Raw genomic sequence first — 27,800 nt, 5'->3', positions numbered from 1 at the left:
CTCAATCAGCAGCTGTTTGCTCTTTCTAGGAAAATGACAAGGAAATCCCACTGGAGGAGCAGCAAGAGTGCAGTGGTTCCAGTCTGTATCCCCATTATGGGGTGGGTGTGTAAGGACTGACAGGTTGTTCTACCCTGTCAAATTTCAAATTCCATCCTGTGTGCTTGCATGTGGGCTGGATTTGAACCAGAGCCAACTCATGGAGGTCAGTGTAAGATAACTCTGAGCTCATCTCACTGCACCCAGTGCTTTACCTATGGGTTTATTTGTTTAGGCAGATTTTGTGTCCATGCCAAAGACTGAAGTGTGGTATTTTCTGGGGTCCCTCGTGGCAGGAAGGAATCAATCTGACTCCATGTTCTTAGAAGGCTAATGTATTATTTTGTGATATTATATCATATCAAAGAATACTGTACTAAAACTATACTAAAGAATAGAGAAAGGATACTTACAGAAGGCTACAAAGAATGATAATGAATCTCGTGACTCTCTCCAGAGTCCAACACAGCCTGACCATGATTGGTCATTAAATTAAAACAATTCACACGGAACCAATCAAACAACCACCTGTTGGATAAACCATCTCCAAACCACATTCCAAAGCAGCAAAACACAGGAGAAGCAAATGAGATAATATTGTTTTCCTTTTTCTCCGAGGCCTCTCAGCTTCCCAGGAGAAGAATCCTGGGCAAAGAGGACTTTTCAGAAAATATGACGGTAACACAGAAGTTCCCCATATTACAGATTTCTGTTCCTCTCTCAGTATCACAAATACATTTGATACCAGCCAATTATGTTTTATACAAAAGAACCCAGACACAAAACAGGTATGCTGTGAAATGAATCTGAATTGTTTTCTTCACAGTAATTACATGAGATATTTAAATCTTTAGACTGCATCCCTTGTTCCACAAGCTTTATGATATTATTAAATTTAATAAAAACATATCTATCACAAATACACCTCTACCCAAATGAATATTTCTCCTTCATTCCCTTCTCCAGAGGTCCCACTATTATTGTTCCTTTAGACATGATATTAAGATAATCAGTATTTTAGTCTAGTAAAACAAAATAATTTTTTAAAAATTACTTACCTTTAAAAGAGCCAAAGCCACATGGAAGATTATGTTCATACCCTGAAAAGAAGAAGAAAGAGAGTTCAATCAGTCCCAGCATACAAACCTCTCTTCATACTTATCATTTTGTGGCATCAAAACTCAATTTAAGTCCCTAGGGAACACTTCCCTTTTCCTGCTATATGTGGAAGTTCCTCACTGAAGCCCCAAGGCAGTTTCCAAACTCCCACTCTGGGGGAAGATCTCAGCTCTTTGGGGCTTTGGGAAACTTCAGTGAGTGACTCAGGTACTGTGGATGTGACAGGCTGTCCCTCCCTCTGTTGCAGTGCAGGATATTGGCATCAGCAGGGCATCAGCAAAATGCATAATATTAGTAATAATAATAATAATCATATTCCAGGTGGTAGATTTTTGTGAAGTAACCAAGCTTAGCAATGATTTATCAGGTACAATCTTGCATAATCAAACTGAAAAAAACCCCGAAAATATAACAAAGACAACCCCACAAGTACACAGGAGACCTTTTTTACTGTGTTTAGCCAAAAGTCAAAACTATTTCAAAGCTAAACAAGCTGTTGTCTGTATCCAGTAGTTGCTTGCTGGTTTGCAAAAGCTGGAAATACAAATGTAGAGAAATGCATTCAGTGAGAAATACAGGGACAATAGGCATTTATTTGAAGATTAAAGAAACTCTGCAGCCTACACATGTTGATAATTTAAGATTATAAACAACTTTCTCTTCATCCAAACATGAAAAATACCATATGCAGTCCTTGTTTGCTGTGCCATGTACTTCATGTTCAGACTGTTTTCCTGAATTGTATTTTCCAAATCTTCTTGCCTTGTTTAATGGCACGATAAATCTTTTCTAACAATAGCTCCCAGAGATGGTGTCTAGAAACATCTCAACAGATTTGCACACAAGTAATACTGCAATTATATTTTATTGTTGTGGGATAACAACCAAGACTTGTGACAAGGAAATGTTCTCCAAGCAATTTCTGCTTCTGCAATTGAATGTGTTTCCAATCCTCTTTCTGAAAGCCTGAGACCATGTTTCTATAAAAATTAGCTTTTATAAAAACATGCTGGGACTTTACAGGAGCTTTCTTGAGAATAAATTGTATTTTTAATGTAGATAGTATGGTGCCTTGCAGGGACTGTACCATTAATGAGTCCTGGAAATGCTGCAACATCAGACATAATGAATATTGCAACACTGAATTTGCAATTCACTGCATTACCATTGATAACAAACTGTTTTTTCCCACTAGAGGTCACAATTGCAGCAGGACTGAATCTTGCTTCATCACTAGGAAACCCTTCTTCCAATTGGGATAACAATTATTTCAAGTTGTTTGGCTGTAAGTGCTTCTTTTTAATTGAGAAATGTAGAAAAACAGAAGTCCAGTTGTGACTTTCAGTCATGACATTGATAACAGCAGAGCTCCAGCAGTAGTAAAGGAAGTTCACAGTACTTTGAGGTTTATTTCAAATATTAATGTGAAGTCAAGAGTTAATTCCACACACTCATGACATTCACAACTTTTACTTCCTAGCAGAGAGGACTGACAAACACACTCTCTGTAGGTGAAAGGAATATCAACAAGCTATCACAAGCACTGCATTTTATTCTTAGCAAACTGATCAGATTTTGTTATGATATGAGTACTGCATCTAATAGTTGGACTGATGCCTCAGGTTTGAGCTTTTATATTTTTCAGATTCTGTGCTGCTTTAGTGTGTGGGCCTGGGCTTCACATGAGGGGATGGTGAGCTCTGTGCACAGAGCAGGGAGACAAAACAATTCCTGCTCCAGCTGGGGACCAAGGACAAATGATCCAAATCTCAGGCCCAAGAGCACAAACACCGTGGGCTGGAGAGAGAAAAACAAGACAAGGTGAGACTGCATGGGCTAAAGCTGTAATTGGACAATTAATTAAAAAGTTCTGCAAATGAAGCATTACTTATCAAACTGAGAGACCCTGTGACCAGTTGTCCATTTTTGTGACCATTTTGGTTCACCTTGGGTGCAGCCCTGGCTGGGCTCTTGTGCTCAAGGTGGATCCATTGAGGCCTTTTAATAAATCTCTGCTTAATTCTTTAACTCTGTCCAGTCTCTGTTCTAGGTCAGACGTCTCAAGGCATCAGGACTACTGAGGAATCAGTGCTCTGTGTACTTTCTGGCACAACCATAAAGACATGCACACTAATTCTCATTTATTTTCTAAACATTTTTTTCTGATCTGCCTGAAACTAATGCTGATTCTGAATTCAAATGAATAAACTCTCTCCTGGTACTCCTCTTACACCATCACTCCTCACATGGACAGCAGTTGCAGCAGAATAGACCTTGAGAATCTCCAACTCTTTTGCAAGCCCCACCAGGCAAGGGGCAGCTCACAGACCTGCTCCTGTTATTTGAGGTAACTTGATCAAGGCTCAAGCACCCTAAAATCAGAACATGAAAGGACTTCAAATATCCCCAATCCAACTATCCTGAGCAGCATTCTGCCACTCTCAGCACCAGAAAAACACCTGCAGCCTCCTCTTCCCTCCTAGACAGAGGGAAGTCCTGAATCAATGGAGCATTTTCAGCTGAGGCAGCAATTGCTGCAGTTTCCTGCTGCCCACTGGGGACTTGCAGGGCCAGTTCAGCCAACAGCTGGGTGGACTGGAGCTGGATGTTCCAGATTTCAAACCAGTAAAAACCTCACCCCACGTTTGAACAGCACACTGGATAACCACTGATCTGCCTGCTGCAGTTATTAGTCCTAACTCATGCAAGACTCTTCTCCCACAGCCAAGTTTAATGAAGATGATTATGAAAAAGAAGGCTCAGCTCATTTTGTCACAATCTCTTATTTAAAACCTTACTTAATTTGCCCCACAGTGATTTATAAGCTTCAGCTTAAGCTTCTTCAGCTATTTTAGAAGAAAGACCAAAAATACCAAAGTGCACCAGACATATAAATCATTGGTAGCAATATCCCTCCAGCAGCTTGATAATGGAAACATGGAAGTCCATACAAATCATCCATGAGGGGGAAAGAGAAGGGAGCCCATATGAAATGAGCTTTTGATAATTACTTTTTAAAACCAAAGGTCATATGCTCAACTAGGCATTTTGAAATAAATGCTGTATGTCTTGGGAATGGTTTATATCTCATATCTGGGGTGGTTATTTTTTGTTTTGTTTTTGATTGTTTTGGGGGTTTTTTTGGGCGTGGGTTTGTTTGTTGTGTTTTTGTTTGGTTGGTTTGGGGTTTTTTTGTTTTGTTTTTTTTGGGTTTTTTTTGTTCTGTGTCCAGAACATTCACTGCCTCTTTCAAACCACAACACTATAATACCATGCAGATTTTATCTTGAGATTTCCAAGATTTGCATATATGACAGTTGTTCATAATTACCTTAACACTATTTTTAACAAAGAACTGCCAAGACTAAAATTATACACTTATAAACAAGAACTTGTAAGAGCACAGGAATGGTGAGGGGCTTGTCATCCAGTCCTGTCACAGAACCAGGTGTTATTTAAGGACCCTCTGAAGCTTGTGGAGAGGCCTTGAGAACTTTAAGAGAGCTCATGAAACTCAGGAATTTTGGAGAAGGACCAAACCCAAGTCAGAGAAATGAAAGAGGGAAGGGAAGGGAAGGGAAGTTGGAGTTTGTACCATATTTCAGTCCCCTTACAGCTCCTGCTGACTGCCACACTGACCATCCTCTGCTTTACAGACACACTTACTCCAGCAGAAAGAGCATCATTTAGCAGAAGAGCCCTTCATACCAACTGGTACTGGGATGAGCACCCACCATCAAGGAAGTCCCCATTTAATTCATAAAGATTGTGCTTCATAGAAATATCTGCTTCTTTGAACTATATGTCAAAACCCCTATAATTTCCAACCACCACTGGAGGAAATGTTCTCGTGGGCAAACCAGTGAAACTCTCTCATGAGGCTTGAGAGAGCCTCATGAAAAATGAAATTACTCATGTGCACTAAAATTCAGACTGGCTGAAAGTAAATGGAAATGTAAAGATGCTAACTCTAGTCTAGTGAGAGGTTTTCCCAGTTCTTAACTCCCTCCAAAGCCAAGATTCCTCCTGCAGATAGAAGCCTCTTTAAAGAGTCCTCCCTTTGAGTCCCTCTGTGCTCTGAAACAAGATGACTTTTGAAAAGGCCTGAAAATTAGGCTGGGAACAAAGAACAAACTGAGACTGGTAAAGATGCTATTCTGTGGGTCCCAGTTTGCGTTCAGTGAGACCTCTGTGACAGAAAGGCTGCCTGTGGCTTCCTGCTGAAGGGAGGAGGGACAGATTTATTCATCTGACCCAGCAAATCTGCCCAGAGGCCACAAAAAAGGAAGTCAAGGGGTAGCAAACCAATATCTGCTATGAGTAAAATTCAACAGCCAAGCACAGAGCTGAGTGAGGATAACCAATTTAGTTGTGTCTATCTGGACAACATTTGCACTGGGGATTACTTTAGAATTTCTCTCCTGTTTTAAAGTTTCTGTTTAGTGATAGAAGCTTCAAGAGAAGACAGGCTCTATTCAATATTAGCAGACCCTTGGGAAACTGTTTTTCCTTTGCTCATCTCTCCAACCCAGACCCCCTGACAGACGTTCCTCTGGTTACCAGTAATACCCTTGACACCATCTTCACCAACAAAAGGAAGTGAATATCTTTAAAAAAAAAGGGAAATTTAATTCATCAATGTGCTTATCTGTGTTTTTTTCCCCATGACATGTAAAAGGAAACAGTGAAGGTATTGATAAAATTAAAGCTCAGCACCAGGTAAAAAAACCAGATATAAGAGTAAATAAGCACCTCCTTAAGGGCTGAGAAGTCTCAAGCCCCACATGACATGAACCTCTTCCAGCTTTCTAATAACTGAATTTTCCTTTCTTTAAAGGGACACTAGCTATTCAACTGAAGTTAACTTGACATTGCTTCATAATTCCAAAGTGTTTCATAATTATGTGTTCACTTGCACAGTCTTTCAAGGGAGCTGCAGAGGGTAATTGGGGTTACAGACTCTAAAGGAGAATTAAAATTCTATTTATGTTTTGGATGGGTTCCAGCAAAACAATTACTTGGCAACTCTAATATGTTGAGAACACACAGTAAACTTTAGGAATGTCACAAACATCTTTGTTTTGTTGACAAGATGAATATATGGTCTGAAGCTCAAAGTTCCCTTTGTAAGCAGGGCAGCCTTGGAACATGCTCTGCAGGGGCATGCACGTTAATTAACATCTTTTAGGCTGTTTGTGTAGCTTGTACATTTATTCTAGCTCAATGACAAGATGACTCAAGGAAAAAAAAGGTTAAAACTCTTGTTCAAATAAGGCACAACACGAATTAGCAGGTTTTGTGTAAACAACAGATACAGCTTTCTTAGTACAGGAGAAGATCAAACAAAAAGCAAATTACAAAGAGATCTCACTGCTGATGTGTGAGTACAGTGGAGTTCTCAGACTGGGCTTCCCCAAGTGACTCCATATACATACACAGCCTGAGATTCTGCCACACAGGGAAGGAGAAAACCCAGAAATCTCCCTCTGATCTGTGATTCCATGAAAAACACACACAGCCAATTAAAACCAGATAATTGAACTATTAGAGAAGTAGGTACCAGGGAGATGGCAAAAACAGGGCCAGGGGATTCTGTATTGATTTGTGTCACTTTTCTCTATTCTGCAGCATGAAACAGCGCACAATAAATATCAGGCAACCATGAACCTGTATTAGTATGATTTCACATGAAAATTTGTTTGGTTGTTTGCTTTCAATATAAATAAATGGGATTTAGGAGTGAACATTTGCATGTTTTGGGTGGTTTTCATGTCATTTGCTGCTGAGATGTTGCTATGGCTGAGTGAAGGTAGAAGCTGCTGTGAGATTAACATTTTTTTCGTCTCCACCTTCTGTGACTGTTTGCAAAGAATAAAAATTTACAGCCACAGACTTTGAAGTCTTTTCCACATATCAAACTGCTCCCTTGTATGAGGTATTTTGCAGTGATACATTCCCAATTCACCAGTGACTGCTTATGGGCTAGCAGAGTTTGTCAATCAAGTCAGACACTAACTCTGCTTTCCTGGTTTGTAAAGCTTCAAATTGCAGGGGTTTTAGACATTTCTGTCCCTTTTTCCAAAACTGATTAATACAGGGACAGAGAAGGGGGCCTCAATCCCCTCTGGGTACCAAGGGTGTTATCACACACAAGGAGAGAAGAAGAGGTCTCATCTCTTTATCTAACACAGGTCCTCCAGCTCTGGGATGGAAACAGGGAAGATGTGCTCAAGGAAGAGGAATCTTCCAGATCCCAGTTTTCATGAGAGCAGACAAGGACATCTCTTGACAGAGAGCTGTGCCTTGTTCCCCCCTACCTGTGCTCACACATCACAAATAAAAATCCATGCCCACAGTAAATGAATATCTGGTCCCCTGCACTCCCTCTGATCTTCCTCCCAGTGTTATTCCTCATCCTCTCCCTTTCCCTGCCATGACACAGCCCTGGCTCTTTGAACCCAGACACTGATCTTTCCTTTCCAATGATGAGTCAAATGCAAAGTTCACATTTTGATTTTACATATTCAGAAAATCCACAACAGCCTCAGATTCCAAGCACAAAGCAACAGAAAGTGCTCCAGCACAGGCAGACTGCACTAGCCTCTTCTTTAAAAACACTTCCCAAATTAGCTCAGCTTCCTGGATTTGCTCATGGAATATCACTTTCTCATTTATGATACTTTCCTTCAGTTATTTCTAAAGTGTTTTTGAAGCTTGCCAAGACTGTTTAGGATATGCTGCTATTCCAATACAGCAGATGGCACTAGTGTTAAGTAAGCATTATGGAAATTTACTGTATTCCTAGAAAAAACAACCAAGTGAACATCAACTAGCAGGTGGCTAAAATATTTCATGAGCAATGGGGAGAGTAATCCAGAGCCACAGTGTGAACATGGCATTAGATGTGTCACCCCTCTAAGACCCAAACAAAGTCATTCAAACCAGCCACTCATCATTTTCACCCAGATCTTAGAATATTTCTAAGAAGCAGCCTTAACATTTAGGACCACAAAATTTATCAACATCACCCAAAAGGTACCTTCTGTTCTCATACGTTATATCTTGGAGTGCAGACTCTTGGGAGACTGTTTTTCCTTTGCTCATGCTGAGTGTTCATCATCAGCCTTGTTATTTTGGGAATGAACAAGCAGCACCATGACTGGAAGATACATAAATTATGGATGCTCAAAGGAACAGCTGGACATCTTGAGTCAAGGGTTATGCCAAACCCTCTCCTAGAACCTCTCAGATTCCACTCTCTATTAAAACACTCTTCCTCCTTGGTCTAAGGCGGAATTATTATAAATTCTCTTAGAACAATTTGTGTCCCCAGTCCCCATGGCAATACAGAACATGGTATTACACACCTCCAGCATTTCAGCTTTTGACTGAATTTTACATGCAAACACCTTAACTACCTGTAGCTTTCACTTTGAAAAGAACTTAAAATTGTTTATCATTATCATCAGAATGTTTTTAACACACACACACACACATCCAAAAGCTTTAAGAAGTTCCTCATGCAGCACACACACAATCAAATCCTACACCTTTCTTTCTTTCTTTTTATGTTAATGTCTGTTCTAGTGCTGAAAAGCCCCCACAGTGGATTACAGCTGTAGATCATCACATGAATTAGGCTAAAATTACTTTTCCTTTGGATTTAATAACTCATCTAACAATATAAAAGCCAAACATCTGGGTCTAGTAAACCTGAGCTTATCTCCATTGAAGACCTCCCACTTCTACAACAAAAATTATCATGATGGTTGACGTGTCAACAGATCCTTGAGTGCAGCAAGCCAGCATTACCACGGGACATCCACATTCAAATTCCAGCCATCCATCTGGAGTCTGAGAAAACCTATTCTCCTTCTTCTAAATTAATTAAAAGCTAATTATAGCAGTCTGGGAAAGAAATCCTTTCCAGTCTCTTTACATGGACCAGCAGTGGCTGATAAGGACTTCAGCAAGACTCAGCTCTCCAGCAGGCCTGATGCAAAGGGATTGGGCAGGAGGAAGGACACAGCCTAAATGCCAACATTTATTTGTCTGTATTCCTAAAAGGAACACAAACAGACGGCTCCTGGCCTTTTCCAACTAAAATGTATGGCATTTACCTCACTCTGGGAAATGGTACTGAAATAACACAGACAACTCCAGCACAGATCTGTGCCTACTTAGAATTTAAGCCCAGCTTTTAATATGCTATTACCATAAGAGATTTTATTTCTAGCAAGTCCTTTCTTGTGTTTTGTATGATTTCTTATAATATTCATAACTGGAAGGGTTAACAAATGTAGACAGCATGGCAATACCAGTAAGTTTAAAAAGTTCAATTTTTCTTCTCCTATAGATCCACAAAAGCTAAACAACTGTGCAGTGTCTTCTCTTTAATTCCCATTTCATCTCAGTGCAGATTTACAGAGGAAGTGGGTTTGTTCTTAACTCAATTCCTGAGGAAGTTTAATAAATTGCAATGTTCATCTGTTCTTTCTCAGCTCTGTTGAAGGCATCACAGAAGACTGTGACAGTGACAGATAAAAAATAGCAGGCTGTGATGGTCCCTCCTCCTCGGCCACTGAGCACTACCAGACGGCGTCTCCTGGCACATCCATCCCCAGCAAGACACACACAAGACAGAAATCAACTCCTCAGCATCAATACTTGTGATTCTGCTCTGATTTTCAATGTTTCATTAGGAAGGAGTGCTCCCAAATAAGCAAATCTCCACAATGTGGTGCCAGGTTTAACTATCAGTGAGTGCTCATTTAGCAGCACCGCGGTGTTCACATTTTACATGATTTTTAAAGACACCTATCAGCCTTCATTGTAACAGAAAATTTCTCAAAATCAATTATAAAAGGTATTTTACCCAATATTCTGAAAGTTGATAAATAAAGGCCAAGGAGTGATGGCATCCTAGCTTTCAATTCCCCCTTCTTGCACTGTGCTCTGTGGTCCTGTGAAAGGCACTTTCCCTTTTTGCCATTAGCTAGATTAGTAAACATTAAATAATTTCATACCCAAAACTGATAATCAGCTGCATCCCTTTGTATCCAGTCAAATTACATAGTCAAATTATGCAATTATAACACTAAAATAAACAACTGTCTCTGCCAGCCCAGGAAGGGCAGCACGCAGGAGAGGTTTTTGCATTTTGCCTAAAAGGAGAGAAGTACTGTCCTTAAGTATTTTATATTCCCCAAAAATGCACACAAAAATAGCCAGATCAACCTAAAATGGAGGTTACCTATAGTGTTTCAAAATTCTCAGCTAATAATGGAATGACAGCTTGAGCTCTGCACCTCCTTTAGTTTTGGCAGAACTGTATACATCACAAAAGGTTAAAGAAATTTCTTTTTTAGGCAGAAAAAAAAAATCATGACAATTTTGAAAATGCTTACAGATTATCTGCCAACTGCTTTGGGTTGTTTTTCTTGTCTAAATGCCTACTGAAGTTCATTTACTTAGTGTTTTTAAAGTAAACATTTTAATTTTAAATTGAATAGTTTAAAACACAAAATGAAGTGAAATGTCAACTGTTTGATATTCTGTAGCACAGTCGAGGTGCAGCTGTTGCACTGAGGACAGCTCTGAGTGACAAGAGCTTTACCTAGATGAATTGCTATTTCTGAGCATGACTTTAAATAAATAATTTAAAATAGAACAAAAAGAGACAGCACAACAGAGCAGGCTCGAGAAGTGTTCAATAACATCATGTCATATTGACAGATAAGACTGACAAATCCAAATACAACTCTGCTTTTCATCAACAAAAATGTTCTTCAATGCAAACAGAAATAGCAAAGGGGAAAAGACAAATGAAACAGCTGCAACAGGCAGCTAAAAGGAGCCTGGTAGAAAGATCTCCAGGCTCCAAACCCACACAGTTTGCTGTAATCACATTAAAACTTTCCCCTGGATCAATAGGTTTGTGTTTTTATTACAAGCAGCTGAGCCTTATAAGATGTACCAGGGACTGTAGTGGTGTACCTGCCTGAAGCCCAAAATTCTCCCCAAGCTTCTGTCACAGGGAAGAAAAAAATTCTAAAATATTTCATTTCTACATTGGGATGGGTGACAGATTCTGCCCCAGAACTACTCAGGTAATATTCTAAGATCACTGGAAACTGAAGTAATTTGAAGAGTTTATTCACATTTTCAACAGCCTGGTTACAACTTAAAAAAAAAATAATAAAAAAATGGGCTAGAAGACAACAGAATAAAATAACTCAGTCACACAGAAGCTATGGCCAATCCCAAATCTGTGCTAATCAAACTGCTCTGAAGCAATATTTCATGTGAGAGTGATAAGAAGACTTTGACTGCAATGACACTCATTTTGAAGAGATTTTAAAAATTCCTCCATAAAACTTAATTCCCATCATAACTTCAGCTCCTTTTTCATAGTTCTGCTTCTGCCCAGGAGTTCATCCTCAGCTTGTGCCTCTGTGCAGGCAGGGGAAGGAAATGTGCCTCCCTGGTTAGCTGGGAAATTACAGCACTTCCCAGGTATTTCTCCTCTCTGGATTGAAAGCTGAGTATCTGTAAGGATCAATTTCACTCTTCCAGCCACAATCAAAAATCAAAAACCCAAGCCAATACTAAAATCCTTGCTTGACATGGAATTACTGGATGGTTGGGGTTGGAAGGGACCTCTAGACATCAGCCATTCCAAGACACAAATTGTTCATCCATAATTCAAATATTTTCAAGGCAACCAGAGTGGCTCCCTTAAAATTATTAGTTAGCAGCAATGGTTTTAAATGGTTTTCTTCCCCTAATTTTTTCTTTCCTATAAAAGTTGCATAGAATGTGAACATTTTGTAACCACAGACAGGACAAGGATGTGGAGAAAGCACAAGTCATGATCTTGAAGAGTATTTAAAATTCATCTGTATCTATGACAAATTAAGGAAAAGGCTGGAAGCTTGTTTTTAAAAACTTGAGACAATTCACTTCAAAGGCTTCTTGCTTTTCTGGGGATTTTTTTTCTGCAGAATATGTTTCAGTGTTAGCAGCTGCCACTGTTTTTTCTCCTTCCAGTTGCCAGAATTACCAGCATGCTGGTTGTTCAGAGATAAAGTAAGGAACAATTTAATGCAGAAAAAAATATGTTTTGATTTCCCCCAAGACTCCTTTCAGAGGCTGACTGGACAAACAACTTCAGTTTTCTGTCAAGGAATGGCTTCTTCCTGGCTCCTACACCTACAGAACTGACTTGCTGTCTACAATGAGGGCCAGCTTTTTATAGATTTTTATTTTAATATGACTTTAATCAATGCCACTCCCACAAATTCTCAGACCTGCCTGTCACTTGACAGTGGTTGACTCCTGACTCTGAGGAGAATTTTTCTGATAACCCACACTGGTGCCTCAGGACACGGTCTCCTCACTGCCCCACATGTTCTCAAGATGCCTGCATGTATCTTCTCACCTGAAATAAATTTTCTTGCTCTTTCTGATTTATTTTTGGCTGTAGTATAAGAGGCTCCTTTAGCTGTGTGTGATGACTCTCCACAAACACTGAAAATTTTCCCTTCCCCTAGCATGTTCTAATGTTGCACTCTCTTACTTTCCCCTTGGATTCTCTTGGATTTTCACCTTCTTTCCCACCATGACTGCTTCAGACACACTGAGATAAACGTTGCCAATACCACCCTACCTTGCTATGATAACTGAGCACCCATATGCAGAATAAGAAAAGTCTCAAGGACTGAATCCTACCAAGGCACCTGCAGCAAGCCTGAAGATTCTCAGAGAAAATACTTCACAATAAAAATTAACAAAATGAACTACAGTCAACAGTGTTTCCTACTAGTGAAGCCTTCACCATTTAAAATTATCAAATATTTTATTTTCATGTTTGTGACTCCTTGAAATAAATAATGATTTAACAAACTAAATGAAAAACAGATGCGTGCATCAGATATTCCTGATTAGACCCCTCAGCAAAAAAATGAGGCAATCCACAGTTCTAATTTTAAAACCAAACCAGTGTTTCACTGAACATCCTCTGCTCAATATAACCATGGTTTCAACATAACTACACACATTTTATAATCAAGCAGTAAAGGACTTCAACAAAACAAAATAAAACAAGAAGAAACATTGATGGAGTGGAGGAAGGAATTTCTGATTCAATATTTTTTTACCTCACAAAGTAGTAAGTCAATGATGTGGAAGACCATGCAGAGTGGAAACTTGGCAGTAAAAAGGGTGAGAAACCACTGGGATGCATACATGTGAGCTTCCAAATTGAGGTCTGAGAAATGGCTGTGCAAGTCTGGTAGCTGCTCCTGCAATAAAGGTAAAAAATAAATGTTTCAGTGTTAGTCATTGATTTGAGTTCTTCATCCATACTTTCAGTAAGGACCAGGGTTGCTAAATATCCAAAAACACAACAAAGCGAAAGCCTGGCTTCTTTTGAGCAGTGAAGATGTTTCTTGATAAATTTCAGTGCCCATGGTTACAGTTTTTAGTAAGAGATCCACAGTGGATTCTATCACAGTATCAAAGAATATACTGAGACTATACTGAGAAATTGCAGAATCTTCAACAGTTGAAAGGCAGAGCAGTTGTAAAATCTTTGTCATGCTGTATATTTTAAAGTTATTCCTTTGCTGTGTCTTGCTATAAATGCTTCTGCCACAAAAACAGTGGCTGCAGGAACCAGATCACTTTGCAGAGCATGAAAGCAACAGAGCACACAACTGCAGCAGACCATTTCTCTAACTAGGAGCACATAAAACAACACAAAATAAGCACTGAAAATCCTACTGAACAGTGATGACATGGTCACTTAATAAAGTATCTTTGTTAAGAGTATAATTGTTAATACAATCTGTTTTGTTTGTTAACAAAAATCTTTGTGGACATAAGTAAATATTGAGAAGCCCATATGCTCAAGTGTCACATTAATTAGTATGCAATTCCACTCCATCAAGTATGAAATATGCACAATTTGACAATTGAAAAAATACCATTAAATTAGCAATAGTGTGTTTTGTTTGGTTTCAGTATATCCCACAGAGGTACTGTGGTTATCTGTGAGAGTTGACTTCAGCAAGCAGCTTTTCCCATTGCCAACAGGAGGGCAGGCCTTAATGAACTCTCAGTAATTCCTTATTAGTCACAACAACGTGTAACATTTTGCAGCCCTTCAGTTGTGCTAAACTGCTTGATGAAATAATTCCAGCTGAAAAAAGAGCAGAGTCTTGGAAGAGACAATAAAAGTTGCCCACACTTGACTGGTATTTCATAAACATCAGGATGTCCTGATTTGCCTGACCTCTTAACACCCACATAATTCATGGGAAGTAGGACAATGATGGAGGCAGTCCAAAGGACACACAGGCCTCAATAGCACAGAGATATTCTCTCTAAGCAACATCAGAGAGGGGGAAAAGGCAAATACCTGCTTGGATACAAACATTAGCTGCAGAAGTGGTGCATCAGAGACAAAAGAAACTAGAAACAAATCTGACTCAAGATGCTAGAATTCAGCTATTAAACTTAGCTTTCCCCCACCTCTAAAAGGAGAGGGGTTTTATTGTGCAATAGCTTTTGGAAGCAAAGCATTCATCTCTTCTTCATGCCAGTATTTCCATTTATAAAACAAATCAAAGGAGAATTTGTTACTCTGGCCCCACCTGCATTAACTTCTCCAGCTGGAAAAATTTGCAATGGAGATCTTCAAAGTTATTTCTGTAGAGGTCCCTCAAGCCATAGTCATACATTATTTTCACAAATACACAGAATGCCTGCTCCTCTGGCATCTGTTTGGAAAAAGACACAAAAATAAGGTTAATAACAGAGCTAAGGCTGGACATGCCTTACACAGACACACACATTAAAACACCTTGTGCACAATGAATTCAGAACCTGGGATATATTAGAATTTTCAGCCAAGTACTGTGAATGCTGAATTAACCAATTAAAATCTCAGTTATTCTCCTTGATGAACATCTGGATTTGGCTCTGTAAGGCTTTCTTTGAAGAAAATGTGGGATCATATCACAGGTTCATGTGTGCCTACATCCCTGCAGCAGCACAAGTGTCAGCAGCATTCTTTCTGTCAAACAGGTATGAGAACAACCAGTACACAATTCTCAGGCACAGAAAAACAATTTAAAAATAAATAAAAAACGAAGCAAATAAAAAGGCAACAGGTCTTGACAGTGATGTCTAATGAGAGATATTTTGTTAAATGGGAAAAATTCTGGAGAACTAATATACAACCAACCTCTAGTGAGAACAATGCTCATCCACCTTCATCCAAACCCCAGGACATCAAACTCTGAAGTCAGGTTTCCCACAATCCCATCTATTACCATGCTGACTTTTTCAGAAGGCCTACATCCATAATCTCTGTTTCATTCTGACCAAAATTTCTCACCCAGCAGGGCTTTGGAAGGTGGCACTAACACAACTGTCTAAGCCACATGTCTATTTGCTGGCTTGAGCCCACTGAATGCTGACCTGGGGGAAGCTCTGTCACAAAACCCCCACATCACCTCCCCTGTGCCTTCAGGTAACACAATAATGACAGGCACAAACAGAACCCAAATCAACCTTTCCATCACATTCAAAATGTGCTTTCTTTTGGAAGCACCAGGTTGTAACAAATGAAAACAATTGCTGAAAATCAAGAACAACTCTTGACCTTTTAGTGTATTCACTCATTTGGCCTACTGCCAGCTTCTTATCAAATATCAGCTACAGATAAAAGCTCAGCATTTTCTTCAAAGAGAATTTTAGGCTCTTGATATTTCCCTTCAGGGTTTCATCTTATGCTCAGCCCTGTCTCCAGGGCCTTGGGCAGAGAGTTTCATTTTCATTTTCAGACATCAGAAAGGAAAGTAACTGGTTAGCACAAAGTTTTTCCAGATTAGCTGATGCCTATCAGTCTGGGCTTGATTTACCCAAGACAAATTAGGAATTTCAAAGTTCTTAATCACAATTTTATCTGGATGGAATGATCCCCACTGACAGCATATAAAAGCTGCAGACAAAGTAAAGGAAAGAAATAATTTGATGCTGACCAAAAGGCTTGAATCTGTTCTGTAAGACAATGAGTGCAAATTTCATGGGTTTTGGTAAAATACAATTATTTCTAATGAAATGCCAGGTGCTCATGCACAGGCACATCTGCCCTACATGCTCCTGTGCTTTGCCAACCATTTCTTCCCCAAAACAGGGAGATGCAACAGAGATCAGAACTGAGCTAAAGAGCTCCCCAAGTCCTTGCTCTCAGTGAACAGAGGTTCTCCAGTATTACCAACCCTAAGAATTCAAAATCATAAACCAATTTTTTTATTTAAGCAGAACATACATTTTGGGCATTGCCATTCTGATTTTTAGCATTTAGATATTTGCCCCTTGCTATAGTTTCTCTGAAATCACAAAAGACAGGAATTTGTAATTTTTTAAAGTGAAATTTTAGGTGGGTTTTTTTTCCCCACAGACAATGACTCTAAAAAATAGACAAGAAAAAAAAGTCAAGTACTGAGAGCTTCACAGTACAATTATTAGAGTTGGCAACACTGTTTCCCTGTGATTAGAAGTTACCTGCATTCCCTTGATGAAAATTTCATCAAAGAAGCAAAATTGCAAAAACAGAGGATGGAGGTTCAGGCTACCCAACCATGCCAGAAACAAATAAACACTGAAGAGAAAGGATAACCTGTCCCAGGGAAAAAGGGAAAGGAAGGGCTCTGGAAATCCACGAGAAAGCAGGACACTTAGGAGGGTCTTACAAGTGTTCACAGTATACAGATTGTTTGGAGAATTTGAGAAAAAGAGGAGTTTGAGGGCATCTGAGGAAGCTCCTCAATCACATGGGCTCATTGAGACTCCTTGCTTCCCCCCTTCTCTAAGCATTTTATTTCAATATCCTCTGATGAAACCAAAAGTGATAAAGGGTTTATTAAAATGAGTGTAATTTCCATTTAACAGTCCCTGTGTAGAGGCAACTTCCTCCAGCTCCAGAAACACTAAGAACAGAGTTGGTTCTTCATAGCAATGACAGCACAGCACTAAGGGAGAGGAGAGGAGCTGAGGTATTAGTCAAATGATAAGAATGTGACACCCACACATTTCTAAATAACTCTGGTATTGAAAATGGCTCATTTATCCAGTGCAGCTTCAAAATCCTGCTTTGGGTAAAAAATTAATTGCAAAATACCTGTTAGATAAGCTACTTTACAGTATATGCTAGACTGCAATAATGGGACTATTTTGGGTTTATTCTTTAAAAATGTAGAGCTTCTCTCCAATGCTGTTGCTGTGTATCATGGTTCTCAAGACTTCAAGGAATCACAGCTCTCCCTAGGAATTACAACTTAAATTAATCTGAATTTGAGTTCCAAATGCCCTGGGAAGTGTGTGTGTAACATACATAACACCAGCAGCTGTCTCAAAGCTACACTTCAAAAGGTATTTCAATCCTGACCGAGTTTACTAATTTAAACCTGAGAGAAAAAGCAGGCAAGAGCTTGCATAAGAATTGTGGTGGCTTATTTACCTCAATAAATACATTATTTGAGCCTGCTGCTTTGCCACTGAGACATCAGATGTAAAGCACCTTGCACCTATAAAAATTGTGTATTTATTTATTTATCTCTGGATATATACCCATGTGTTTATAAAGCAAGCAACAGATCAAAGTTTGTGCAGTTTTTGATTACAGGCCAAAATATCAAGGTTAAAAAAAATCAGCTTTCCCTCAGAAGATATTACAAAATGTCTCTAGGAGAAAAAAAAAATCTTCTAAAAAATTAGTGAGACTACTTGCTTTCATGATCCGCTCTGAGAATGTCTCCTGGAGTTAAATGCCCTATAAACACAAAGGGAGCTTACTTAAGTGACAACTAAATTAAAAGAAAAAATTAATATGTAACAAATTGGTTTCAGGTTTTGACACAGAAGTACTTGAGCATTTAATTGATTTCTCCCAGATAAAGGAAATCTACATTCACGAAGACAGAAACCATTAAACTCTACAGCCAAAAACCAACAAAAGGAAAATTAATACAGGTAAATAAATAACAATAAATATCTGTCAAACAGCATGGCTGCACTACAACTGATTTTACAGCTGCCTTGGTTTCAAATATCAAAGCTTTCATTCTGCAATTAACTCACATGAAGCAGAAGCACAGCTGCGAGGAAGGACTGTCCCTGGCAATAGCCAATATCTTCATCATAGACAGAATAGGCCTAGAACAAAAGAAAATCAGATTTAAAATGCATACAGGCATCACCAAATTGTGACATCAAGGAGATGTGCCAGGGTCTCAAAGGGCCTGCAAAGAAATTGAGATGGATTCCATCAGGAGCTGGAGTGACAGGACATGGGGAATGTTCCCCATGGACACAGGGCAGGGTTAGATGGGATATTGGGTAAAATTCCTCCCTGGGAGGGTGGGCAGGCCCTGGCACAGGGTGCCCAGAGAAGTTGTGGCTGCTCCTGGATCCCTGGCAGTGTCCAAGGCCAGGTTGGACAAGGCTTGGAGCAACCTGGGACAGTGGGAGTGGGATGAACTTTAGGGTCCCTTCCAGATAAAGCCATTCCATGATCCTCCACGTAATACTACTCAGGCAAAAACCACATGGGGGTAAAACTGTAACTGCTCTTCTAAAAACACCCACAGGTCACTCTCAGCCCTCCACAGATGCTGGAGTTGTAAATTATTATTTTTATTTTTCAATCAGCCTAAAAAGAGATGAATTTCCCTTCACTTAAATCAAGGATAATTCAGCTCAGATGTTAGTGATAGAACTTTACCAATGCAACAAATATAACATGAAAACCAGGGTAGTTTGTGCTGGGGGGAAAGTGAATGTTTGTTTTTGGAAAAACAAGTTCTGACATTATGCAAGTACAGGACCTAAGGTTAGAAAACTGCTGAGAACTACTCTAACCTGAAGATTTAATCAGAAACAGTTTTTCCATGCCCTTGTTATGCTGAAGAATGAACAAAACTCATTTTCCTACGCTATGACAGACATGCTTTTTCTTACTCTTCAAAAAATCTCCAAACTAAAATAACTAACCTTTCCTTCCCCCTTTACTTTTCCAAGATGAGAAGACAGATACTGTTTCTAAAGAGCTGTCAGAGGATGTTAAGAATTTGTGGAAACTTGTGCAAGTCTAAGCAGAAGCAGCAGGACTGACACCAGAGGGAAGGACCATCCTGAGAGAAAAAGCAAAATACTGAGGGTACAACCAGGGAAAAGCAAAGCAAAGGGCAGAGCCAGGAGCCACAAGGATCAGACAATCCCCTTTTCAGTCTGATGGACTTGTGAGGAATTCTGCAATGACTCTGGAAGACAGGATTTATCTAAGTGCAGAATATTCTGAGTATTCCTTTAAAGGTCACTGTTTCTGAACAATCCAGCCTTACATTTCCTTTGGGAAAAGCGCTGACCTGGGACTTGCAGCCCTCTGCCCTTTGTCTGTACTGCTCACCACTCTTTTGAAAGCTGTTAGGTGGGATTAGTCAGGAGCTGAGTGAAAATAATCCCAGCCCATTGCTCAGTTTCAGTGGACAAGAAAATTCAAGAAGTCACAGAAATCACTGAAAAATGTTTAATGAACCACCACAATCCAGCTTACCAGTTTAAAACAAAAGTCAAACGCAAAATCTAACCTGAGAAGTGTGCAATGGCAGATACAAAATTCAATTGGAAAAAAAAAGAAAAGGATGCTCTCCATAAAGAAGTTAATTAGGTACTAAGTGCTAAATTCACAGAAATGCCTTTAGATGCTTAAATTAATATTTTACATCATTAACTAGAATCATTCACTGGTTAATCACCATCATGAGTCATTATCTGTTTGTTGCCTAGATCTATCAGTTTGTAGATGCCTGATGTCTTGTCTCTGTAGCTTTCCTAAATGATGTATTACTCCTGGTTTTGATAGGCCAGCTCCACTCAGAAACAGATGTGCAGAATTACAAATGAGAAATTTGATTTATGATTTCTTCATACTATTAAAAACCACTTCTAATTTACTTTCAAAAAAAAAATCTAGGCTGAAAATTGAACATCAAATTATCAATGCCTGGGGGTTCTCTGTTGTGAGAAGTATTATAGCGAATCATTTGCTGAAAATAACAATACATTAATCCAAACAAGTTATTTTAAAATAAGTATTGAGAAACCAACACACTGGAGAAAACAAACTACTTCCAAAACTGACATAGATTGAAAAGTACAGGAAGTTGCAAGAAGTAAAAACATACTTCTGATGAGATTCTGAAAGAATCTGAAGTTACAGCAAAAGGGGAAAAACAAGAAGGGTACAAAAAAAAAATCCTCACTCCGCAGTTAAATACAAAAATATGAAGGACGAACAGCAAAGTTTCTCATCATCAACTTCCTAAACACATTTAAGCTGCTAATAAATCCATTTCAAACACATCCAGAGCAGGAAGGCAAAGTCTCTGCTTGGAAAATAGATGGTCCATGTAAGGAAGTTGTATTTAAGCTCCAGCAGAAAATCCCTGTGAACTTACCTTGTATTTGTTTTATTACAGAAGAATCCCAGGGTTTGTTATCCTGCTGGAACCATTCCTAACAGGGCATGTGTCCAACAGAATATCAGAAGAAATCATAAATTAAAAGGAATAAAATTACTGAAAAATTACTAAGAATGAATGTTATTCACCCAAAAAGCTTGAGGGGAAAGTAAACTGGTAAACCACTAATTGCCTGATTAAAACAGAAGAGATGAAAAAATGGAAACTTTTCTAAAAAGGTCGATCCATAGAACTACAAATCAGTAAGTATTGGATAATTTGGTTTAAATAAAAATATGAAACTTATTAGCGGACACAGCCTATATAGGAGAAAAATCTCAAAGGGCCCCAGTAAAAAGAGAGAATTATTAAAATGCCTTTGAAGCAACCAAAAACCATGAAAAAAAATAACTGCTTGATTCACTTTTTGAAAATTTTTTTTGAAAAAGAATTTTTCTGAAATTCATTTCCACAAGGTCCTTCCCCAAAATCTGCTCTTGACAAGCAGCTGTCTGCAGACACTTGGACACAAACTTCAGTTCTGCATCAGAATTAGATCAAACAAAGAAGGATTCTGCTCTTAAGTCAAAACATCATAACCCTGACAACTAAAGGTTTAGTTTTTAATGAAGTCTCTAAAATATGCAGGATTTCATTGCATCTACCCAATGCAAAGAGACTTTGGAATCTTAATGCACATCACATTTCCAATTATACTGTTTTATTTTTAAGCAACCTATGGGATTTGATAGTGCTGAAATATGATGTAATTAACCAGAATAACCTCAAAAATAAGGATGCTGCCTACAGATACCACCATAATATCATATCATTAACTAACAGGCTAAGATTAACTATTTAAGATTTATGCAGCTAAGGAACTTTCATTTTCCATATTAAATATAAAAACAATGCAAAATTCCAAATCCCCTATTTCCACTGCAGTCATTCTAACTTTGTAATTTCAAGAGGATGGGATTTTTCCCATGACAACCTGTGACATCTCACAATTTTTAACTTATTATTCTCCTAAGCTCTTGAGGAACTTCCAATTACAATTCCCCAGTTAACTGAGATTTTAAATACTCTCTGTCTCATAAATGGGATGTAATGAAGGTTCTGACTTGAAGCCTGTTTTCATTCATTTTTAACTAAATGAAGATCTCACAGAATTGAGACATCTTTTTAATAGTTATCTGTATTCTGAAAAGAGATATGCAGTTATTAGTACATCATCATTAGAAAGTGAATTCTTTGGAGGCAGAGTCTTCTCAAAGTCCATGACTGAGAACCATCTGCACATTGGGAAGGTGAACCAAGAACCCAGGGCTGGGCAGAAACTCTTCTCCAAAATAATTAACAGAGGAAAATCTCCCAAGAATCTTCTATAGAGAAAAATTCCAACTACTAACACTTTAAAGATGACAGGAAAGATAGCTGAATTTAAAACTTCAGTTTGGATTTCTGTAACTTCTGTCTGTGAGTGCCAGCAGATTTAAATGAGGAAGAAGAGAGGTTATGCCTATGATCTCTATGAACTGACCAAGGGAAGCTACTCAGTGTTTAACACAGATGTAGCTCTGTTCTGAATTCTGCTTTAGGTGACTTAAAAGACTTCCATGGTGTCTGCAACTCAGAGTGTCTCAGGAAAACATCCATGCTCTGATGCAGACCTTTCACCCAGCAAGGTATTTTATTATTTTCTCATTATTTAAATTATTATTAATAGTTAAAATTATTGATATTTTATTAAATTTTTATTACTTTAAATTTTATTTTTATGTTTTCACAACAAGGTATTTTATTACATGCTCAGTCACTAAATAAATTTAGTAACAGCAGAATTTAAAACTCCATATCTGAATTTATAATAAGACTAACAGTCTGAAAGTAATAATATCCCTATGGGTGCAGAATTGAGTATGTATCACATTACACAAGGAATTTCTGCATTAAAACTGTATTTTTAGACATTAGTTACTCACTTATGGAATATCAGGAAGAGGCTGTCACACAATGTGCCTCTGCCAGAGCTGGGAGAGCTGAGAGGATGAAGAAATCTTCACCTTCAGCAGGCAGGTCCCAAACAGAGCACTCCCAGCATTTCTCAGGATTCCAGAGCTGACCTTCCCACTGGTACAGGCTCAGCAGAAAATTCTACAGAATTTCATTGCATCTTTCACTGTGTGCAAGAATGGGGCTGCTGAACACAGATGCACAGAGAAGGATCCTTATTACAATGTAAATAGAAAAGGTAATACTAAAAATCCTTTGAACGAAACAAGGCAACAATATTTACTAGCACTGCTCCTTCAACCCAGGAGCAAAGAAAATAAACAACTCAAAATAGGTGAAAAATAATTCTTCACTGATTGTGTTTATCCTCTAATTGGCAAATAGATTTCTGCAGGAACAAAAGAGATTTGCTCTCTGACAAATAATTACACCGGGACAAACACTGAAACTTCCCATTTGTACATCTAAGGAGTTACTAAGGATTGAAAAATGTGAAAACATGCACAGTGAGGTGACTACCTGAAAAGACATGCTGAAATAAAATGGAAATGAAAATATAAAAAACCAAAACCCTATGAAAATTAGACTTTCAGCACTAAGCAGCAGCTCTGCTGAAGCATAACCCATCACTCACAGCTTATCATGGGCATAGAAGCTGCTGGTTACAGAAGAGCAGCTTAAAGGGATTTCCATATTTCAATATACAGTAACAAAAAGTAAAATACTCCCATAACAGAGCCCACTCAGTGTTAGCATTGCTGGAATGCAGTTTGTTATTCTCTCTGCTAATGTGGGTACCAAAAAACGCACACTGTAACTAAAACAAAGTGTTTGGTGTCCCAGCAAACCAGCTATCACAATGATCCTGCACCTAAAACCTTCAGGCAAGACCAGGATTGGGGAAAAAACTACAAATCTCATTCACAAAGGGATAAGTATTTAATAACACAATAGATCCTGATACAAGTGATTCACATCCTTCTGCAAGGCCTCATCTTACTGAGAAACACTAACAGCAACTATGAACCTCTGAGAAGTAATTCTACCATTTTCTGAAAAACATTTGTGTGTTTTCCCAGTCTGCCCAGTCCCAGCTCACCTGATTGATTTTCCTGCACCACGCTCCCTGTTCCCCATTAGAGTCACAGTGAGTGGTTGTTTGTTAAATAGGCATTACTTTAATCAGAAAATCAAGGAAAACACATCTCATGTTAAATTCTGCACTGCACACACTGCAGAGAGCTGAGAGGATTAATTCTGCCAGGTGCTCTGATTCCCTGGAGCCTCAGGCTGTGAGCATGGACAGAGCCTGGAAGCAGGCACTGAGCACTACTCAGTTATGCATTGTAACACTGAGGTGAGCTCTTCAAACACAGCTGGAATTTGCAGAGTATTTAAACAGAAAGCAGGCAAGAAGCAGCAGTTTTCCCAAAGACTGCCCAAAATTTGCTCTGTGAAAATCCAGCTTAAGTGGTGTCCTCAAGTGAAATCTCCAGTCTTAGAATCTGAAACTCTTTTCATTCCTTATCACCACAGTCAGTCTTGAAGTTTATTTTTAGGTACTTTGTCACATAAATGTTCTGCAACAGAAAAAGTTCCCATCTTTCCTGGTTTCCTACTGTTCTGAAGAGGAGATAAAGAGTTGGAACAAAAACTGGCAGACCTGTTAAAACAAGGCAGTGAGCTTTTAATGATTTTCCTTTTTATCTGACAGCTCAGATCATCTCTCATTTCAGTGGAAAATGAAGAAAATGCTCTTCAGCTTTCTGCCCTCTCACTTGAGGACAGACCCTTCCCAGCCATATTCAAAAATCCCATTCTTCAAACTTCTTGCTTTCACTTTAGAATAAAGGCACAAGTACCCAGCACCTCTGGTAAAAGTTATTCTAGCAATACAAAGCTGCCACATTATTAATTCTAACACAGATTATTACTTTTTATTCCCGATGGAATGACAATTTCATAAGCAAATTAATTAGGCTTTAACAATATTTCTTGAAAACCCACATACTGGAGAAAACAGTTTATTAATCATAAATTCAAGGTTCAGTCAGACCCAAACAGATATCTGTCACATCCACAGTCATTTAAGAAAACTATGAGAGGAGAACTGGAAATGCTGGAAATCTCTGCCTGGAAATCTCCCCAGCAGTTGTGTCTGATCTCAATACTGGCACAAGTAGGTATAAACCCTTCAGTGTAATCAGTAAATTTATGAATAATTCCATGTTGAAGACTGGATGTGGCTGTTCTAGCAGAAAGCAAAGCTTCCCAAATCCTTCTTTGAACCAACGAGCACATGAAGGAATGAGGGAGTCAGTAAGACCACCAGGATTTTTATAAACCCTTCACCAAGATCCCAAAGGCTTTTTGGGGAACTGAGCTGCTACAGAACATCCCCTCAATCACTCAAATAATTGATTAAAGGAGAGAAAGCCAAAGGTAGGAATAAAGTCAGTTCTAACCCAGAGAGTGAAGGTGAGGTCACTCACAGAACCCTGCAGAAAGATGTGCTGCAAATATTCACAAACCTTAAAGAACACATAAAAATAGTACAACAAAAATAAAAATACATAAAAATAGTAAAAATAAAAACACATAAAAATAGCACAAAGGCTACTGATGAGACAAAGCTGTTTGGAGCAGGGAATTAGAAAGTGACTGCAAAGCTGCTATGTAGAACATGTTCTATCAAGAACAAGTGGCTGGGTGACAGAGGTCATTAAACTCCAGGTAAACACAAAATGCTTCACGGGAAGAGCAGCCCTCAACGTGATGGACACACAGAGAGGTCTCTAATCAAAGATCAGAGAATCCCAGAATGGTTTGGGTTGCAAAGGACCCTAAAGCCCATCCAATTCCACCCCCTGACACGGGCAGGGACCTTCCACTGTCCCAGCTTGCTCCAAGCCCTGCCAGCCTGGCCTTGGACACTGCCAGAGCTGCAAGGATGGGGCAGCCACAGCTTCTCTGGGCAACTTCTGCCAGGAAAAGAATTTCTTCTCAACATCCCATCCAACCCTGCCCTCAGGCAGTTTGAAGCCATTCCTTTAGCCTCTCACTCCAGGTCCTTTTCCAAAGTTCCTCTTCAGCTCTTTTGGAGCCCGTTTAGGCACTGGGAAGGGCTCTAAGGCCTCTTCTGGATCCTTCTCGTCTTGCATTTTAAAAATGGGGGTTAAGTTTCCCCATCTTCACTCAGTGGAAACTTACAGGATGCCCATAACTAAAATACAATGGACAGCAGCTTAGCAACTTCACCTGCCCATTCTCTCAGAGTCACAGATGCATCTCATCAGGTTCTGTGGTCTTTCAGGCTCCTTAGATCATCTCAAGCCTGATCTTCTCCTGCACTGGGCAGTTTTTCATTCTCTCTGTCCCTGCTTTTGCCTTCTGTGGCCTCAGCAGTGATGTTGGAGCACTTGCCAGTGCAAACAGAGGCAAAAAAGTCATCAAGTACCTCAGCCTTGTCACGTTCCAAGTTGAGAAGGTTTGCCCTTTCCTTCTGGACAGGAAGGAACATTTTCTCCCACATTGTCTCTAATCTTAGTTTTACCACAGATGTACCCGTGGAACATTTTCTTGTCATCCTTCACATCCATGGCCAGGTTTAATTCTATCAGGGCTTTAGTTTCCTAAACCTGATCCCTGTCTGCTTGAACAATTTCTCTGCAGTCCTACCAGACTAGGTGCCCTTGTTTGCACCCTCTGTAGGTTTCCTTTTGCTTTGAGTTTGTCCAAGAGCACCTTGTTCATCCACACAGGCCTCCTGGAGTTTTTGCATGACTTTCTCTTTACCAAGGGTGCAGCACTTCCGAGTTTCAAGATCCTTCAAGAAAAGAGAACTAACTGTGGCATTCCCATTCTCTGAACAGAGAGACATAATTCTCTCTCCCAGGATTTTTCCTGGAGAAGCTCAGAGAGAAAAGAAAACAATCCTTATCTCTATTCACTGCTCCTGTTGTTTGGCACATGTGGAATGTGTTATGGAGATTGTTTACCCAAAGTGATTCATCAGTTGGAATCTTCTGAGGGTTTTTTTGTTTCCTTGGCCAATTGGGTCAAAGCTGTGTCCTGACTCTCCCAGTAATGGTTTTCTATCTAGCATCTTTTATATAGTATAATATAATATGTCTTTACTATAGTTATAATATTGTATTAATGTAATATAGTATAGTTTTAATAAAGCATTGTTCAGCCTTCTGAATCATGGAGTCAGAGCATATTACTCCTGACATTGAGGGCACCTTGATACAATAACTAACAGCTACAGCAACTTCCTCTGCAGGAGCAGGAGAGGCTTTCAGAGCAAGGAAAGCCCCCAGATTCAGAAAACACGCAGAGTTATTCACATTTCCTACAGAAAGGAAACAACCCAGGAAGGTCTGTGCCCCGCTGAAGCTGCCTGCTGGACAGATAATTCCTCTAAGTTGCTTCCAGTTTGAACAGATTCACTTCCCTATTTGTCCCTTTATTAAACAAAATAGACTGAGATACCTTAATGAAAAAGAATTTTTCTTTTCAAAGAATGTTCCCAAATTCTTTCATCATCCTCACAGAACTTTACAGATTCTTTCCAATATAGAATAGATGTCTTTAATTCTGGGCACTGTAACTAAAAGCAGCTGCAAAACACTGAGTTGCTCAAGTCAAACTGATCCTACAGGAGGTTCATCCATCTCCACATCCTTTACACCTCATTATTTACCATCCCCCTTTCTCTGTGTCACCAAAATATCTTCATGAGAAAGGACTTTCTGATTTCTTCCAGGTGACTTACCAGAGTACATGGAATGGATAGGGATGGAAGAAGGGATATTCCTAATGCTTTGACTGAAATCCATTTATTCAGTGCTTGTTGAGGAACCTGCTGGCCAGTCTTTAACTCCCTAATGTGCATCTTGTTCATGCTCTAACTTGTCCAGCATTTATACATTCTGAGCTTGGCAGGCTACAGGAGCTACAGAATTCCAGTCAAAACACCTTCGCCCATGGAACCTGTACTTCTGGCTTTTTGTGTTAGCTTGTCATGATCCATTTTCAGTAAACTCCCAGGCCTTCATTATAACATACTTCTCACATTTAATTCTTGAAACCTGA

The 27,800-nt window shown here is 39.1% G+C and overlaps 1 protein-coding gene across 3 annotated transcripts in view; it reads right to left on the bottom strand.

Annotated features, from left to right (window-relative positions):
• The window catches only part of RABGAP1L (RAB GTPase activating protein 1 like), a 226,037-nt gene that overhangs the window by 71,625 nt on the left and 126,612 nt on the right, over window positions 1-27,800 (bottom strand). For all 3 annotated transcript variants that reach the window (XM_030953933.1, XM_030953935.1, XM_030953934.1), the window contains 4 exons: window positions 18,307-18,381; window positions 14,814-14,939; window positions 13,317-13,460; window positions 1,098-1,139 (listed from right to left, as the gene is read on the bottom strand). In XM_030953933.1, the coding sequence (XP_030809793.1) occupies window positions 1,098-1,139; window positions 13,317-13,460; window positions 14,814-14,939; window positions 18,307-18,381 (387 nt within the window). The remainder of the gene's footprint in view (window positions 1-1,097; window positions 1,140-13,316; window positions 13,461-14,813; window positions 14,940-18,306; window positions 18,382-27,800) is intronic.

This window comes from Camarhynchus parvulus, chromosome 8 (assembly GCF_901933205.1).
Source record: "Camarhynchus parvulus chromosome 8, STF_HiC, whole genome shotgun sequence".
Classification (NCBI taxonomy): Eukaryota; Metazoa; Chordata; class Aves; order Passeriformes; family Thraupidae; genus Camarhynchus; species Camarhynchus parvulus.
This window is presented reverse-complemented; position numbering and strand designations above follow the sequence as displayed.